Source organism: Passer domesticus, chromosome 25, assembly GCF_036417665.1.
Source record: "Passer domesticus isolate bPasDom1 chromosome 25, bPasDom1.hap1, whole genome shotgun sequence".
In the NCBI taxonomy this organism is placed as follows: domain Eukaryota; kingdom Metazoa; phylum Chordata; class Aves; order Passeriformes; family Passeridae; genus Passer; species Passer domesticus.
This window is the reverse complement of record NC_087498.1, coordinates 2,053,486-2,068,141: the sequence shown is the minus strand read 5'-3', so window position 1 is coordinate 2,068,141 and position 14,656 is coordinate 2,053,486. Positions and strand designations below refer to the sequence as shown.

At 53.9% G+C, this 14,656-nt stretch overlaps 2 protein-coding genes across 2 annotated transcripts; one reads left to right on the top strand and one right to left on the bottom strand.

Annotated features, from left to right (window-relative positions):
* Positions 1 to 654: 654 nt before the first annotated feature.
* Positions 655 to 2,488, top strand: KCNA10 (potassium voltage-gated channel subfamily A member 10). The gene has a single exon (XM_064399037.1). It carries the CDS (start codon positions 737 to 739, stop codon positions 2,285 to 2,287), a length of 1,551 nt encoding a protein of 516 aa, XP_064255107.1. The 5' UTR covers positions 655 to 736; the 3' UTR covers positions 2,288 to 2,488.
* Positions 2,489 to 7,279: 4,791 nt separating this feature from the next.
* LOC135286102 (embryonic pepsinogen-like) lies at positions 7,280 to 12,784 on the bottom strand. Its single transcript, XM_064399080.1, has 9 exons — positions 12,729 to 12,784; positions 12,247 to 12,409; positions 11,870 to 11,987; positions 11,348 to 11,466; positions 9,696 to 9,895; positions 8,825 to 8,938; positions 8,218 to 8,362; positions 7,605 to 7,703; positions 7,280 to 7,417 (listed from the first exon to the last, which is right to left on the bottom strand). Exons 1-9 carry the CDS (start codon positions 12,782 to 12,784, stop codon positions 7,280 to 7,282), a joined length of 1,152 nt encoding a protein of 383 aa, XP_064255150.1.
* Between the last annotated feature and the right edge of the window lie 1,872 nt (positions 12,785 to 14,656).

The following is a 14,656-nucleotide window of genomic DNA, read 5'->3' as shown; positions in this document are numbered from 1 at the left end:
TTCTTCCTGGGGCTGGGAATATCAGGTCTGGTGTGGAGGAGGGCGAGGAGATCTCTGGAGGATTTCACCCCATTTTCTGCCTGCACCAAGGCCAGGGATCCTAAGGGGTTCTCCAAGGCTGGTGGGCATTTCTCCTCCTGGCCTGCTTCCCCCTGGGCTGCATTCCCCAAATCCCAGTGTGTTCCTGCTTTGGGGATTGTTTCCAAACAGTGGTTGACCCATCTGCAGTGTGCCCAGGACCTCCTGGGCTCTGACCCAATGCCTCTCCCACCTGGATCAAGGGCTGCTCTTAGCTTGGGACAGCCATGTTCAAAACCTCCAAGTCCTGCTCTGAGCTTTGGATCCACACCTGGAAAGAGATTAAATGAGCCCTTGCTCTGGGATCACTGGGAGAGGCTGGGTGGGACACCAGGATTCACCCCATCCTCTGCTGCTGCCTGACCTTTCATCCTTGGGCTCTGGAGGTGGTTTGGGAAGGATTAACAATGGCAAAGCCGTGCCAAAAGGGCGTGCAGGATGCAATGCTGAGCGACTTGCTGGAAGTCATTTTGCTACTCAACGGCATTAATGCTTCCATTAACAAACAGAGCAGGATGGTGTGGCCTCAGGTTTGTTTCACCCTGCACTTGCACAGTTCAGCTCTGTGTCCCTGTCCCTTGCAGATCCTCCTAGCGTGGGAAAGGCGCGGGCAGCCGGCGTCGGCCGCGGGGATTTCTGCTGCTGAGCTGATTAGCGTATGATGGACGTGGCCAGTTGGAAGGAGATGGAGGTGGCACTAGTCAGTTTTGACAACGCTGATCAGATCGTGGAGGATCCCTGCTACTCCAACGACCTCAGCCCCGCGGGGCAGTCGCGGAAGGGCCACCCCAGCTGCGCCAACCTCCTGTCCAACCTGCGGATCCTCATCAACAGCGAGAACGCCAACAATGAGACCATCTTCTCCAGGTTCTCCGCCGAGTTCAGCGACCACCTGGTGGGGGAGAGGGTGGGCATGGATGAGGGGGACCAACGAGTCATCATCAACATCGCTGGGCTGAGGTTTGAGACGCGGCTCAAGACCCTCGACCAGTTCCCCGAGACCTTGCTTGGGGACCCAGAAAAGAGGATGCGTTACTTCGACTCCATGAGGAATGAATATTTCTTTGACAGGAACAGGCCCAGTTTTGATGGGATCCTGTACTATTACCAGTCTGGGGGGAAAATACGGCGCCCGGCCAACGTCCCCATCGACGTCTTTGCTGATGAAATCACCTTCTATGAGCTGGGTGATGAAGCCATGGACCAGTTCCGGGAGGATGAAGGGTTCATCAAGGATCCTGAGACCCTCTTACCAACCAATGACTTTCACAGGCAGTTCTGGCTGCTCTTCGAGTACCCTGAAAGCTCCAGTGCAGCCAGAGGTGTAGCTTTGGTCTCCGTCCTGGTCATTGTCATCTCCATCATCATCTTCTGCATGGAGACCCTGCCAGAGTTCCGGGAGGAGAGGGAGTTCAGGTCCACGCAGGAGCTTTCTAAGAATGTGACAGACACCTTGCTGTCCCACAGCACCTTCACGGACCCTTTCTTCGTCATAGAGACCGCCTGCATCGTCTGGTTCTCCTTTGAGCTCTTTGTCCGGTTCATCGTGTGCCCCAGCAAGACCGAGTTCTTCAGGAACATCATGAACATCATCGACATCGTGTCCATCATCCCCTACTTCGTGACGCTCACCACCGAGCTGATCCAGCAGAGCGAACTCAACGGGCAGCAGAACATGTCCTTGGCCATTCTGCGGATCATCCGCCTCGTCAGGGTCTTCCGCATCTTCAAGCTCTCCCGGCACTCCAAGGGGCTGCAGATCCTGGGGCAGACCCTCAAGGCCAGCATGAGGGAGCTGGGCTTGCTCATCTTCTTCCTCTTCATCGGCGTCATCCTCTTCTCCAGCGCCGTTTACTTCGCGGAAGTCGACGAGCCGCAGTCCCATTTCTCCAGCATTCCCGACGGCTTCTGGTGGGCCGTGGTCACCATGACCACCGTGGGCTACGGGGACATGTGTCCCACCACGCTGGGCGGGAAGATCGTGGGGACCCTGTGCGCCATCGCGGGGGTGCTGACCATCGCCCTCCCTGTGCCCGTCATCGTCTCCAACTTCAACTACTTCTACCACCGGGAGACGGAGAACGAGGAGAAGCAGATGCTGCCAGGGGAGGTGGAGCGGCTGCTGGCCAGCGTGGCCACGGGCAACGGCAGCATGGAGTCACTCAATAAGACCAACGGGGGTTACCCTCGAGACAAGGCCAAAAAATGATGGTTGAGGCCCTGAGGGACTGGGCACAGTCAGGTGGGATTGGCTGGAAAACATATCCAACATCTGCATGCTCTGATTTTTTTTTTTTTTTTTTTTTTTTTGTTTAATAACATGCTGCTGCTTTTTTTTTTTTTTTTTAGACATTTTTCAATCTCTGATTTCCTGTGGCTGTTCAAATAAATACCATCTTTCTTATCTCTCTGCCCTGCCCATCGGTCTGGTGTTTTTTTATTTGATGCTCATCTGCTTGACATTTGTCTTCTCTCTTCTTCCACACTCCCTGGCGTCAGAGTGGAATTCCCCCACATACAGAGATTTCCCCAGTTACTGGAGAGGAAAAAAGGCAAAATGACATGAAATGCTTGGCTTGGTGACACCCAGCTGTCCAGGGATGAAGGTGGGTCCAGCTCCCTGCTTTGCTTATAAAAATAGATTTAAATATTTTAAATAATTCCTCCCCACCCACCACTTCAGTTCTGGGGTTCTGAGAAATTCCCAGACCTGCTACAGCTCTGACTGAAAAATAAGCTGGCAAAAAGAAATGGGCAGGGGTATTTTTAGCTGGATGAGTTCCCTGGTCTGCCTGACTCGTTAATTCTGATGGCACAGCAGGGTGGGCAGTCACGGATGGACCCGAGGCACCAGGGGGGATTTGGGGTTGCTGACCAGACACGGTGGCACAGCCCCCAAAAGGTCCAGGGCACTGCAGCTCAAAGCCCACCGGGGTTTCTGCTGGAAAACTGAGCTCTGAGGGAGGGAATGGGATTTCTCCCGCAACAAATGCTCGTTATTTGGTCTACAAACAACCCTGGGGATGAGCCACTGTGACCTTGTAGCTTTTATTGTCACTTCTGGGGCTGCAAAGGGGGCACAGAGCAACCAGAGCCAACATTTCCTGACAGCTCTGCTCCCTGTTGTAACAAGGCACTTCTGCTTTCCTCAAAATGCAAATTTCCAGAGGCACTTTGGATGGGAGCAGCCAGCAACAGCTCATTTTGCCATTCTCTCCAATGCCAGCAGGTTTTTGACAAAAAACATTTTGTTCCCACTTCACTGTTTCACTCAACTTTTTTTTTTTAATGTTTCTGCCTGCATTAAAATCCCAGCTTCTCGTGCAGTGTCTCATCCACTCTGATGCCCCACACCTGCTGCACAGATGCCTCATCTCCTGACAGATCCCTGTGATCGTCACGCACTGTGCCAGCATCCCTGGTTTGCAATTTCATTCAGAAAGCAGTGGTGGAACAGGGGTTGGATTTACTGCTCCTGCTCTGCTGGAAAATGTGGGTTTGGGATTTTCCCTGTAGCAGAAATCCCACAGCCCTGGTGCGAGGGGGTTGTTGTTTTGGTTTTAGGGGATTCAGTGCCCTGTCTTTCTGCAATGAGGTGTTTTGCACCCCAGGAGATGGATCTGAGACTTGACCAGTACAATCCCTTTTCCCTCTGGGACGAATCCCACCTGCCACCTGCTCTCCCTGATGGTTTTTTCCCATCCTCCACCATCCCTTTCCCCTCACACCATCATCTCAGACAGGAGGAACTGTCAGAGCTATTTAATCTCCTTCCCACTGTGTCCAAGCTCTGTCATCTGTGGGACTCTTGGAGAATGCACAGCTGGGCACAGCTGGAGGAGGCACAGCTGGGAGCAGCTGGGGACAGCACTCAAACATTCCCAGCTCCTCTATTTTCACCCCTCAGTTCTCTCCAGCAGCTCTTTTGCATCACTATTTTTATTTCATAGCATTTTATTTCTCCTTTTCTTCTAGAAAACTTGATTTTCCCCCAATATTTTGTATTTTTATTGCTCGCCTCCCCAAATTCTCTCTCAGCCTCTCTACTTGGAAGCACTTTTGGTGTTTTTTCCTCGGGAAATCACCATGAAAAACTCTGATGAGAAGGTTTGGGCTGGGAAATATTCAGCCTGATCAGCCATGAGCACATTTCCACTCCTCCTGCAAACATGGACTGTAATGGTGCTGGGATGGATGGATGGATGGATGGATGGATGCATGGATGGATGGATGGATGGATGGATGGATGGATGGACGGACAACCTGATTCTTATAAACTTGTAAACTATCCTCAAATAAAAGAATAAATGCTTCAAAATCTGGTATGCAGAAAATATTGTTTATTTGGGCCCAACTTTTTTGTTCCTGGCTTTGTGCTGCTCCATGGCAATGCAATTCCAGCTGGGAATTGTGAGTGGGAGGGTTGAGACAAGGGGCAATACAGAATCCCAGAATGGTTTGGGTTGGAAGGGACCTTAGAGCTCACCTCATTCCACAAGGCAGGGGCACCTTCACCTATCCTGGATTGCTCCAAGCCCTGTCCAGCCTGGCCTTGGACACTTCCAGGGCAGGGGCAGGCACAGCTGCTCTGGAAAACAGATAATTGCAGCTCTCCAGCTCTGAGAGACGAGGACAAACCCTGCAGATTGGCTCACATCATTGTGGGAAGCCAGGTCCAAGGGGGATCCCTATTGATGCCATGGGAAGGGGATCAGAGGCATTAAACCTCTCCAGACACACCAACCTATTTCCAATTTGCCCAAAAGAGGAGGAAAGCCAGGCTACGAATTCCCAGTGCCAACACTGATGAAAACCTGCAAGGAATCCCCTTTTCCTGCACAGTTTGCAGCTTTGTCCCTTCCCAAACACAGGCCCAAAGCTCAAAGCTCAATGAAATCCATACAGAGCCCTCAGTAACTCTCCTGTTCCAGAGTCAAGCCCTAATGAGCCAATCTGTTGTGTCTTTCTGCACACAGGAAGAATTCCCTCTTCAATATTTTAGTGCCTCAGGAAAAGCTAAAAGAAGACAAGAACAACCTTTGCTCTATCAGAAAAGTGTCCTGGCCACGTTTTATGCTTGGAGCAAGACAAAACTTGTGGCCAGGTGTGAAATATTTGCAAGTAGGAGTGACTCCCTCCTTTGGGCTGAAATTCCTGAGAATCCCAGAACGGTTTGGGTTGGAAGGGACCTTAAAGCTCCCCCAGTCCCACCCTTACCATGGGCAGGGACATCTTCCATTGTCCCAGGTTGCTCCAAGCCCCGTCCAACCCCGGACACCGCCAGGATGGAGCAGCCAGGATCTCAGGGCTGGAGCCACGAGGTGGCACTCCAGGATCGGCATTTCCCTGCCACGGGAGCCCCGGCTCGCTCCCCGCTCTCCAACCCGCGCTTGGAAGCTTTGCCTTGGTTTATTCCTTTATTGGGATGCTGCGGGAAGGGCTGCCCCGGCCAGGGGGATGCTCCGGTGCCTTGGCCGGGAATTCTCAGCACCAGCGCAGGATTTAGGAACGGCTGGGTTTAGACACGGCGTTGCGGCAGGTCGGTCCTGGCTGGAATGAAGACCAGCGTGTCACTCCCACCACTCCGAAAGGGCAGGTCCAGCCCCTGGCTGCTCCTCCAGCTCTTGTCCGTCCTAGCAGGGCTGATCCCTGCTCGGCTGGTCCCGGAGTCACGGTTCCCACTGCCCCTGCCTCGTTTATTCTTGGTCACAGAGGTGCCTTGTGCAGGCTGAGCTGGAACAGAGACCAGACAGAGCTAAAGAATAAAGCAGGGATTTATCAAAAGGCCTCAATGGATCCACCTTGGGCAGCACAAGAGCCCAGCCAGGGCTGCACCCAAATGAACCAAAATGGTCCCAAAATGCACGACTGGTCATGGGGTCTCTCACTTTTATCAGTTCTGCTCCATTTGCAGATTGGAGTTCATTGTCCAGTTCCAGCTTTAGCCCATGCAGTCCCATCCTTCTGTTTTTTTTCTCTTCAGCCCACATTATTTGTGCTCTTGGGCCTGAAATTTGGATCATTTGTCCTTGGTCCCCAGCTGGAGCAGGAATTGTTTTGTGTCCCTGCTCTGTGCAGAGAGCTCAGCATGCCCTGAAGTGAAGCCCAGACCCACACACTAAAGCAGCACAGAATCTGAAACATAGAAAAGCCAAAACCTGAGGCATCAATAGTAATGAGAAAATTCCTGTGATGGAGCCGAGGGCAAGTCCCACGTGCCCAAAATCCGGGGTTGGGTCACTCTTGTTCTTGGGCACAAGGGATTCCCCCCAGCTGGGCTGGGAATCCCAGGGATGTGGGGGGTAAATCCCACTCCCACCATCCCACATCACATCCTCTCAGGTTTTACACAGTGCAAGAAGACAATAATTAATTCCCAACCCAAATAACCCCCTCCACATCCCTGTGCCTGCTGGGTTTGGAATCTCCAGGCCCCACCAGTGGTGGAGCCTCCTTTACCAAAAAATAAAGCAAGCTCCTTGTCCCTCATTTATTTACCAATAAATAAAGCAAGCAGTCCCTTGTCCCCCAGCACTGCAGAAATGAAGACACAGCAGGGACTTGGATCTCCCTGCTGGCTTCCTGCTGAGCAATTCCACTGCAGCTGCTCCTGCGGAAAGAGGCAGCCTCCATTTTTGATAGGGTTGGAGGAGGTAATTTCCTTCACAAAACAGAATTGTGCAGGTTCTGTGCTTCTGTACAAGCCTCACCACAGCAGGCACTGGGTGAAAGCCTTTTCCTGCCCTCTTGGGTGGTCCAAGGGAAATCTCCAGCTGAGCCATATCCTCCTGGGGGACTCCCTGCCCTGGGCTGGCTTTGGGCTGTCAGACACCTTGCAGGGAAAGTGGGAACAAGCCCTGTGCCCAGGGATGGGGAGCTAGTGGGGCAGGAAGTGGTGGGACGTGGTTTTGGGTCTACAGGGGTGGTTTGTGCCTGGGGTGGAAATTTGGGGGTTCCAGAATCCACCACTTGTTGTAGCCCTAATAAAAGAGCCAATCTTGGCCTCCACCCCTCAGCCCTGCAGCGATCACAGCTCCCAAGGGCCTCAGCAGAGCTGTGGTGACCAAAGGGTCCTTGGCCCTCACAACGCAGCTCCTTCCTGCCTCCTGCCATTCCATCAGAAACACTCACACAGCCACCAGCTCAGAGCCACCAGCTCTTTATTTGTGCCAAAAGCAGCCCTGCTCCCACCGTGGTGGGTCTAAACAGCCTTGGCCAGCCCAACGCGGTTGTTGGCCCGGTCAAAGATGCTGTAGTACACCCTGATGAAGACGTCTCCCAAGATCCAGAGGTCGCCAGAGGTGTCCTGGAAGCTGCTCATGCAGGATCCTTGGCTGTGCTACATTTGAGCACGAGAAGGAAATTGGGGAAGTGTGGGCTGGAATCTCTCCTTGCACTGCCCTGGAGGCCCGTGGCCATGCATCTCCCAGGGGAATGGGAGAAGCCAAGGTGACCAGAGCCACTGGAGAGAGCAGAGGGACCTTGGGAGGGGCTCCTGCAGCCAGGAGCAGCTGGTTCCCACCTACCTGCTCGGTGTAGGCCGAGGCAGACATGGGGTACTGGACCCCGTCGATGACAAAGATGACATCGGGCATGGCAGGGATGGAGCTGCAGTTCACACTGTGCTGCAGGGGCAGAGGGAAGGGCTCTCAGCAGGGAAACATGTTCAGAGGGTGAGGAGTGAGGGGAGACCTCACTGGGGCCTTCAACGTCCTCCCGAGGCAGCTCCAACCTCTGTGACAGGGACAGGACCCAGGGAATGGCTGGGGCTGTGTCAGGGCAGGTCAGGATGGATCTCAGGGAAAGGTTCTTCCCCAGAGGGTGCTGGGCACTGCCCAGGCTCCCCAGGGAATGGGCACAGCCCCGAGGCTGCCAGAGCTCCAGGAGAGCTTGGACAGCGCTGCCAGGGATGCCCAGGGTGGGATTGGGGGTGTCTGTGCAGGGCAGGGGTTGGACTGGGTGATCCTGGTGTGTCCCTTCAGCTCAGGACATCCTGTGATTCTCTGTCCCTCTGACATAACCCAGGGAGCCCCAGGGTGTCTCTGCCGGGCTTGCTGTGAGCACGGGGCAGTTTCCCCACGCGGGGCAGCAGCCTTGGCTGGGCTCTGCTGTGCCAGGGCCAGCAGGGCGAGCTCTCACCTCTTCATACTCGCCCTGCCTGGCCCCAACTGCGCTCTGGATGCTCCTGATGCCCGAGGGGGGCCCGGCCAGCAGGGAAGTGCCCGTGTCGATGATGGCCTGGCAGCCACCAGCGCACGCGACCTCCTGGCTGTTCACGATGACGCTGTGGGGAGAGACCAACAGGGGCTGTGAAATAACCAGCGGGCCTTAGGGATGGTTTTTAATTTCTTTTGTAAGAGTTAAAGCTGGGTAACCCCAAGTGTGCCTTTTCCTGTCTGGAGCTGCAGAGCCAGCAGCCACCATGGCAGATATGGGCACTGAACACAGCCCAGCAGCTGGGACCCACTCCAGCCCAACACAGGAGGTTTTGACCCATGATTTTGCTCTCCTCATCACCAAAAGCATCCCCTAAATCACAGGACAGGAACGAGGCTGTGCCCCAGGCACAAAGCATCCTCCTTTTGGGTGGCAGTTCCCAAAGTTCTACGGAGTTTGTCCCCTTGTCCCCCTGCATCCCTCAGCCCTGGGTGGGGATGTCAGTGGAAGCCTCTGGTGCTGACGGGCCCAGTGTCTGTTTAGAGGCAATGCTTTGGGGTGACCAGAGACAACAGAGCTGGTTTGTCACCTGTCCATGGAGATCTGCCAGTAGCCCTGGTAAGAGACAGGGATCCAGTGGATGGGGCCAGTGAAATAGGACTCGTCGATGCCCCCAAAGATGACCACGCTCCCTGCTGCCTCCCTGGGTGATGCAGGAAAGAAAAACAAGGGAGGTTTGCCATGTGATTCTATTGTACTGCAGAGACCCTCGTGGCAGGAAGGAATGATGAATCTGACTCCATCTTCTCAGAAGGCTAATTTATTATTTTATGATCTATATTATATTAAAGAATACTATACTAAACTATACTAAAGAATAGAGAAAGGATACAGACAGAAGGCTAAAAAGATAATAATGAAACTCATTACTCTCCCTCCAAAGTCTGACACAGCTTGGCCCCAACTGGCCATTGAGTCAAAACACCTCACAGCAGAAACTGAATAAAACAATCACTTGTTGGTAAACAATCTCCAAACACATTCCAAAGGAGCAAAACACAGGAGAAGCAAATCAGATAATTAATGTTTTCCTTTTTCTCTCAGGCTTCTCAGCTTCCCAGGGAAAAAATCCTGGGCGAAGGGATTTTTCCAGAAAATATGAATGCCACATGGTTCAGTGCAGGGCTGTGTGTCCCAAGGGTGGGACACTGATTGTGTCACATCCCCACTCCTCACCCCAGCACAGCAGCAGGGCCTGTGGAACCAGCAGCCACGTGCCTGGGAACTGTTTCCCAGCGAGCCATAAACCCTCTGGGGAGGCTGGTGGCCCCAACCCTTGCACATGGTGACACAGACACAGCCTCTGATGGCAGCAGTGACAAGGGAGGAGCCGGAGCCACCAGCACACCGTGCATGAGGAGCATCCCCCTTCCCCAGCCCTGCAAGCCCCCGTGGCTCACCGGGCCAGGTAGACAGAGAAGAGGTTCTCCTGCAGCAAGCTCTGGTTCACCAGGTTGTCAAAGACAGGCGTGATGCCATCAGCAGCCAGGTTTGGGTAGCCCAGGCCCAGGATGCCATCGAACTGGACATTGACGAAGAACTGGCCGGGCTCGGCCGTGCTCAGGCCGAAGAGCTGGTCGGTGACCACCAGAGAGGCCACCTGGGGACAGGGACACACCAGCAGTGTGCAGCAGGCACTGGGATTCTGGGGTTAACCAGGATCCCCTGCTGCAGGTGGAGCAGGAGCTTCAGAAAGGTGATTATAGAAACCCAAAAACAGAGGAGGGGCTGAGAGAGACCCTGGCTTTCTGAGCCCCTCCTCAGAGACAGAGGTCTGGAGGCTGCTGGAGCCAGTCTCACCTCAGATAGCAAGGGTTTGAATTCTGCAGCCTCATCCCACAACTTTTAATAATGGCAAATAATGTGCATTTAATAAAAGACAAGATATTTAATAAGAAAATTAACAGACAGAAGATAACGAATGAAAGATCTCCATCAGAATTACTACACAGGATAAAACTAAAGAACTACAAGTAGGTTACAGCGTAACATAAACAGTGCACTAAAAGTTCCTGTATTAAAGCTGGCAAAAGGAATAGGATTGATTAGAAGTCAGATGTAACTTGCCACCAAATCAATTACAAGGTGCACAGATTCCTTCATTAATCCCTGAAGTCCCCAGCCACAGGAGAAACCCCACACATTTCCAGGAAAATGTGCAGAAGATTTCTTTGCTTTGTGGGAATTTGGTGTGGCTTTTAGAGTGTCTGTCAGTCACAAACCCAGCTTATGTCACCAGATCTCACTTGAACAGTGAGATGTCGTTGGCAGCTGGGAGATGCCAGCCTGGTGTTGATCCCATGGCTCTGGAATAACTCACCACAGGACAGCTTGTCCTGCTTGGGTTCCCTGGTTAACTAACAGGTCAGCTTTAGGGGGTGGCGTTGGGGAAGATGAAACAGGAAAGCATTATAAATAGGATTGCCTGGCAAAAGATCTTGAGAATGTGGAAACTATAAGCGAGATTGAAATGACAGCAAGCTTTGAGATACCTTAGTCACTGAACAACTGGAAAACAATGGCATGGCTGCCTGAAGGTAATCCCCTTTTGATGGAACAATACCCTCTGCCTGCAGACAGGCCCAAGGGTCAGAGCAGACCCTGCTGGCTTGGCAGAAGGGGCCCAAAGAGTCGTTTTTAGGGTTTAAAATGTAACACAGTATGCTAATGTAATGATTTTTATAGGCTGAATATTCTTATCGGCTAGTGAAAATTAGAATATTCAGCAGAGAAGATTTATTGTATTATAACAGGAACTCCACTCTCTTTACCTTTCTTTCCCCCTTGCTTTTATTCTTCACTGTCTCTCATCCTCTTTACCACGTCCTTGCCTTCTTTCTCTTTGCCTCTCTCTCCCTCTTTGGGGCCTGCTCCAAGCTGCAGCTGGCAGCTCCCAGCGATGTCCCTGCACCCACACCCTTTGCAATAAACCACAAATTCCAAGACCTGGCTTCAGAGATCCCTCATCTCCATCTGTCCTGAACATCCTACCCCTGTCACAAGTGGGACGGGGATGTCCCCAGAGCCCCAGGCGTGCCCTGGGGACACTCACGGTGACGGTGTCGGAGCCCACGATCCCCTCCATCTCGCCCGTGCCGTAGTGGATGGACAGACTCAGCCCCGTGCTCTTGTAGGTGGAGGACTGAGAGGGGTCAAACACCCGGTGGGTTTCTAGATAAGTGGAAAAACACAGAATTAAACCTTCGGGCAAGGCCAAGCCTCAGGGAGGTGTGGGAGGAGGAGCCCTGCTGAATTGCTTTTTCTCATCCTGCCTTCAGGAATAATCCAGCTGTGAGCATTTGCTGCTCATCCTTCCCCTCCTCCAGCAGCCACAGGCATTCCCATGTCCCTTGGGCAGATGGGGAAACTGAGGCACCAAGCAGTAATCCCATCACCTGAGGAATGCAGCGCTGAGCAGCCCCTACACCCCAAATATTCATCACTGCAGCTCATTGCACAGCTGCCATGGGCCCAGCCGGGTGACCCCCCCTCCCTGGCAATGTCACCCCAATTTCTGGGCTGGGTGGAGCCCTTACAAAGCCAGGACGTGCAGCTGGGCCTGGCTGCTACTCACGGCAAGCCAGGCTGGGGCAGGACACAGAGGGCACCCAGAGGTCGGAGGAGCCGGTGTCGAAGACCACGCTGAAGTCCTGCGGGGGGGTGCCGATGGAGATGGTCCCGTAGTATTCCACCTGCCGGGCCAGGCATGGATTTGGAGGCATGGAACCAAACCTGGAGCTTCCCCAGGCGTGGTTCCCTGCTTCACGGAGACCCCCTGCTTCAGCAGAGCTCCTGGGGGATATTTCTCTGTTCAGAGCCACCAGCGTGGGCAAGGAGGGTGAAGGATGTGAGCTGAAGGCTTTGGGATGAACATTTGGGTTTGGACAGAGGGATGGACATCCCACAAGCCCTGCCAGGGCTGTGTCCCAGGGGATAGGAGCCCATACTCACGTCGAGGGCATTCAGCAGGGGCTCGGTGGCCACCCCGGTCCCGTTGGGAAAAGCGTGCGGGAATTTGGTGCCGATGTCGTAGTGGTGATGCTGGAAGAACTGGCGCAGCAAATCCTTCTCCCTGAGGACATCTCTCAGCTTCTTCCCCCTCTCCAAGGGCAGCCTGGCACAAGCAACAAAGGGAAAAGAAGGGTGAGATGGAATTTTGCTGCCTGCAGCTCCAGCGAGGAGTGTTTGACACCTCCAATGCTCTGATCCAACAGCAGGAGCACAGGAAACTCCCCCAAAACTGAGTCAGGGATTTCCTCAAAAATCCCAAAACAACCCTAGAAACCAGGCACACCCTCATTCTCTGCACCTCTGGAGCAGCTTTCTGCAGCCTCAGCCCCCACCTGTGCTCCCCAAAGCCATGAAAAGCCCCCAAATGCTCATTTCCCCTCACTTTTCCCAGTGGCCCTGGCAGTGATGCTGCTGTGGCTCACCTGGTGACACCCTGGCAGAGGGCAGAGGCAGCACAGAGCAGCACGAGGGACCACATCCTGCCAGGACAGCCAGGGCCAGTTCCCTCTGCCTTATAAAGCCCCTGCCCACCCCACCTGCCGTGCCAAGAGCAGCCGGGACCAGCGGGAGCTGCCCCCTCCCCTGCTTTGGGCACCCAGCCAAGGCAGGTGACACCCAGGGACCGAAGGACACAGCACACACGAGCCACACGTCCCCTGGCAGGGGGGAGCTGTCCCCTAATGCCACCCACGATCCTCTCCTGGGGACCCCATGCTCCTCACTAGATCCCAAATCCAAACTCTCTGTCCTTTAGGCCCCAAATCCTTCATCTGGATCAGGCGCTGCCTGGCTGTGGGCATGGATCCAGAATTCCAGGATAATTTGTGTTGGAAGGGACCTTAAAGCTCATCCAGTCCCAGGCCCTGCCAGGGACACCTTCCACTGTCCCAGGCTGCTCCAAGCCCTGTCCAGCCTGGCCTTGGTCACTGCCAGGGATCCAGGGGCAGCCACAGCTGCTCTGGGCACCCTGTGCCAGGGCCTGCCCACCCTCACAGGGAACAATTCCTGCCCAATATCCCATCCAGCCCTGCCCTCTGGCAGTGGGAGCCATTCCCTGTGTCCTGTCCATCCATCCCTTGTCCCCAGTCCCTCTCCAGCTCTCCTGGAGCTCCTTTAGGCACTGGAAGGAGCCTCAAGGTCTCCCTGAAGCCTTCTCTGGATGTGGCACTGGGTGCCAGGGTTTGGTTGTGCTGTTGGGGCTGGGTTGGACTCGATGATCTTTAAGGTCTCTTCCAACCTGGTCATTCTGTGAATTCTGTGAGTTCTCCTCCCCAGGTGAGCACCCCCAGCTCTCCCAGGCTGGCTCCAGAGCAGAGAGCTCCAGCCTTGGGAACATCCCAAGGAATTGCTCCAGCAGCTCCATGCCGTGATGCTGCAGAGCCCAGAGCTGGAGGCACCATTTTGGCATTCCAGCCTGGCACCCAGGGCGTTGCAGAGAGAGGTGGGGGCTCTGTTTGCAGGAGTGCCCCGGGCTGGCACGGGAGGGGCCCCGTGGCCGCTGACGTGAGCGACCCCCGTTATCTCTGACCCCGGCGTGCAAACAGCACAAGGTGACCCCGTGGGCCTGGCGCTGGTGCCAGGCTGTGCCAGGGATGCAGGCAGGACAGGGTGACCCCGCTGGTGCCAGGCTGTGCCCGGGACACGGAGCCCCCACAGCATTCCAGCCCCGCCGAGCTCCGATTGCGGCTCTGGAGCTGCCCCGTCCCCGCGGGGCCTGAGACACCTGGAACAGAGTGAAGGGCAATAAAAATGTATTTACTGAAGGGCCTTCAAAGGCCACGCCCTGGCAGTACCAGAGACACAGCTTTTGTCAAAATATGACACAAAATAAACAACACTCTTGGACGCTGAGATGTCCAAGGGAAAAAAACATGTTTATTTCCAGGCCTCGATATTTGTAGAATTCCAAAAGTGACCATGGATTGCAGGATGAAATTGCTGCCTCTCCAAACACACTGGTCAAACCAACAGTCCATTAATCCTCTCCTCCTCCAGAAAGGATTTCAAAACAATCATTTTTTACATGAAAAGTGGGTGAGAGACTCCATTACAGAAATGTAAACATCAGAAGGCCTAGAAGAACTTTAGAAGAAGAGGGTGAAAGGCTTTGGCTCTGCCCAGATGGCTCCAAGATGGAAGCAAAAGAGGCCTTGGTCACAAGAGCTCACATTTTTGTAAGTTTTGGTCCATTAGCATATTGGAGTTAATTGTCCAGTTGCAGCCCCAGCCCATGCAGTCCCATCCTTCTTGTTTTTCTCTCTTCAGTTCATGTTGTTTGTGCTCTTGGGCTGAGATCTGGATCTGCTGTCCGCGGGTAGAAGGAATTGTTGTGTCTCCCGACTCTATGAAG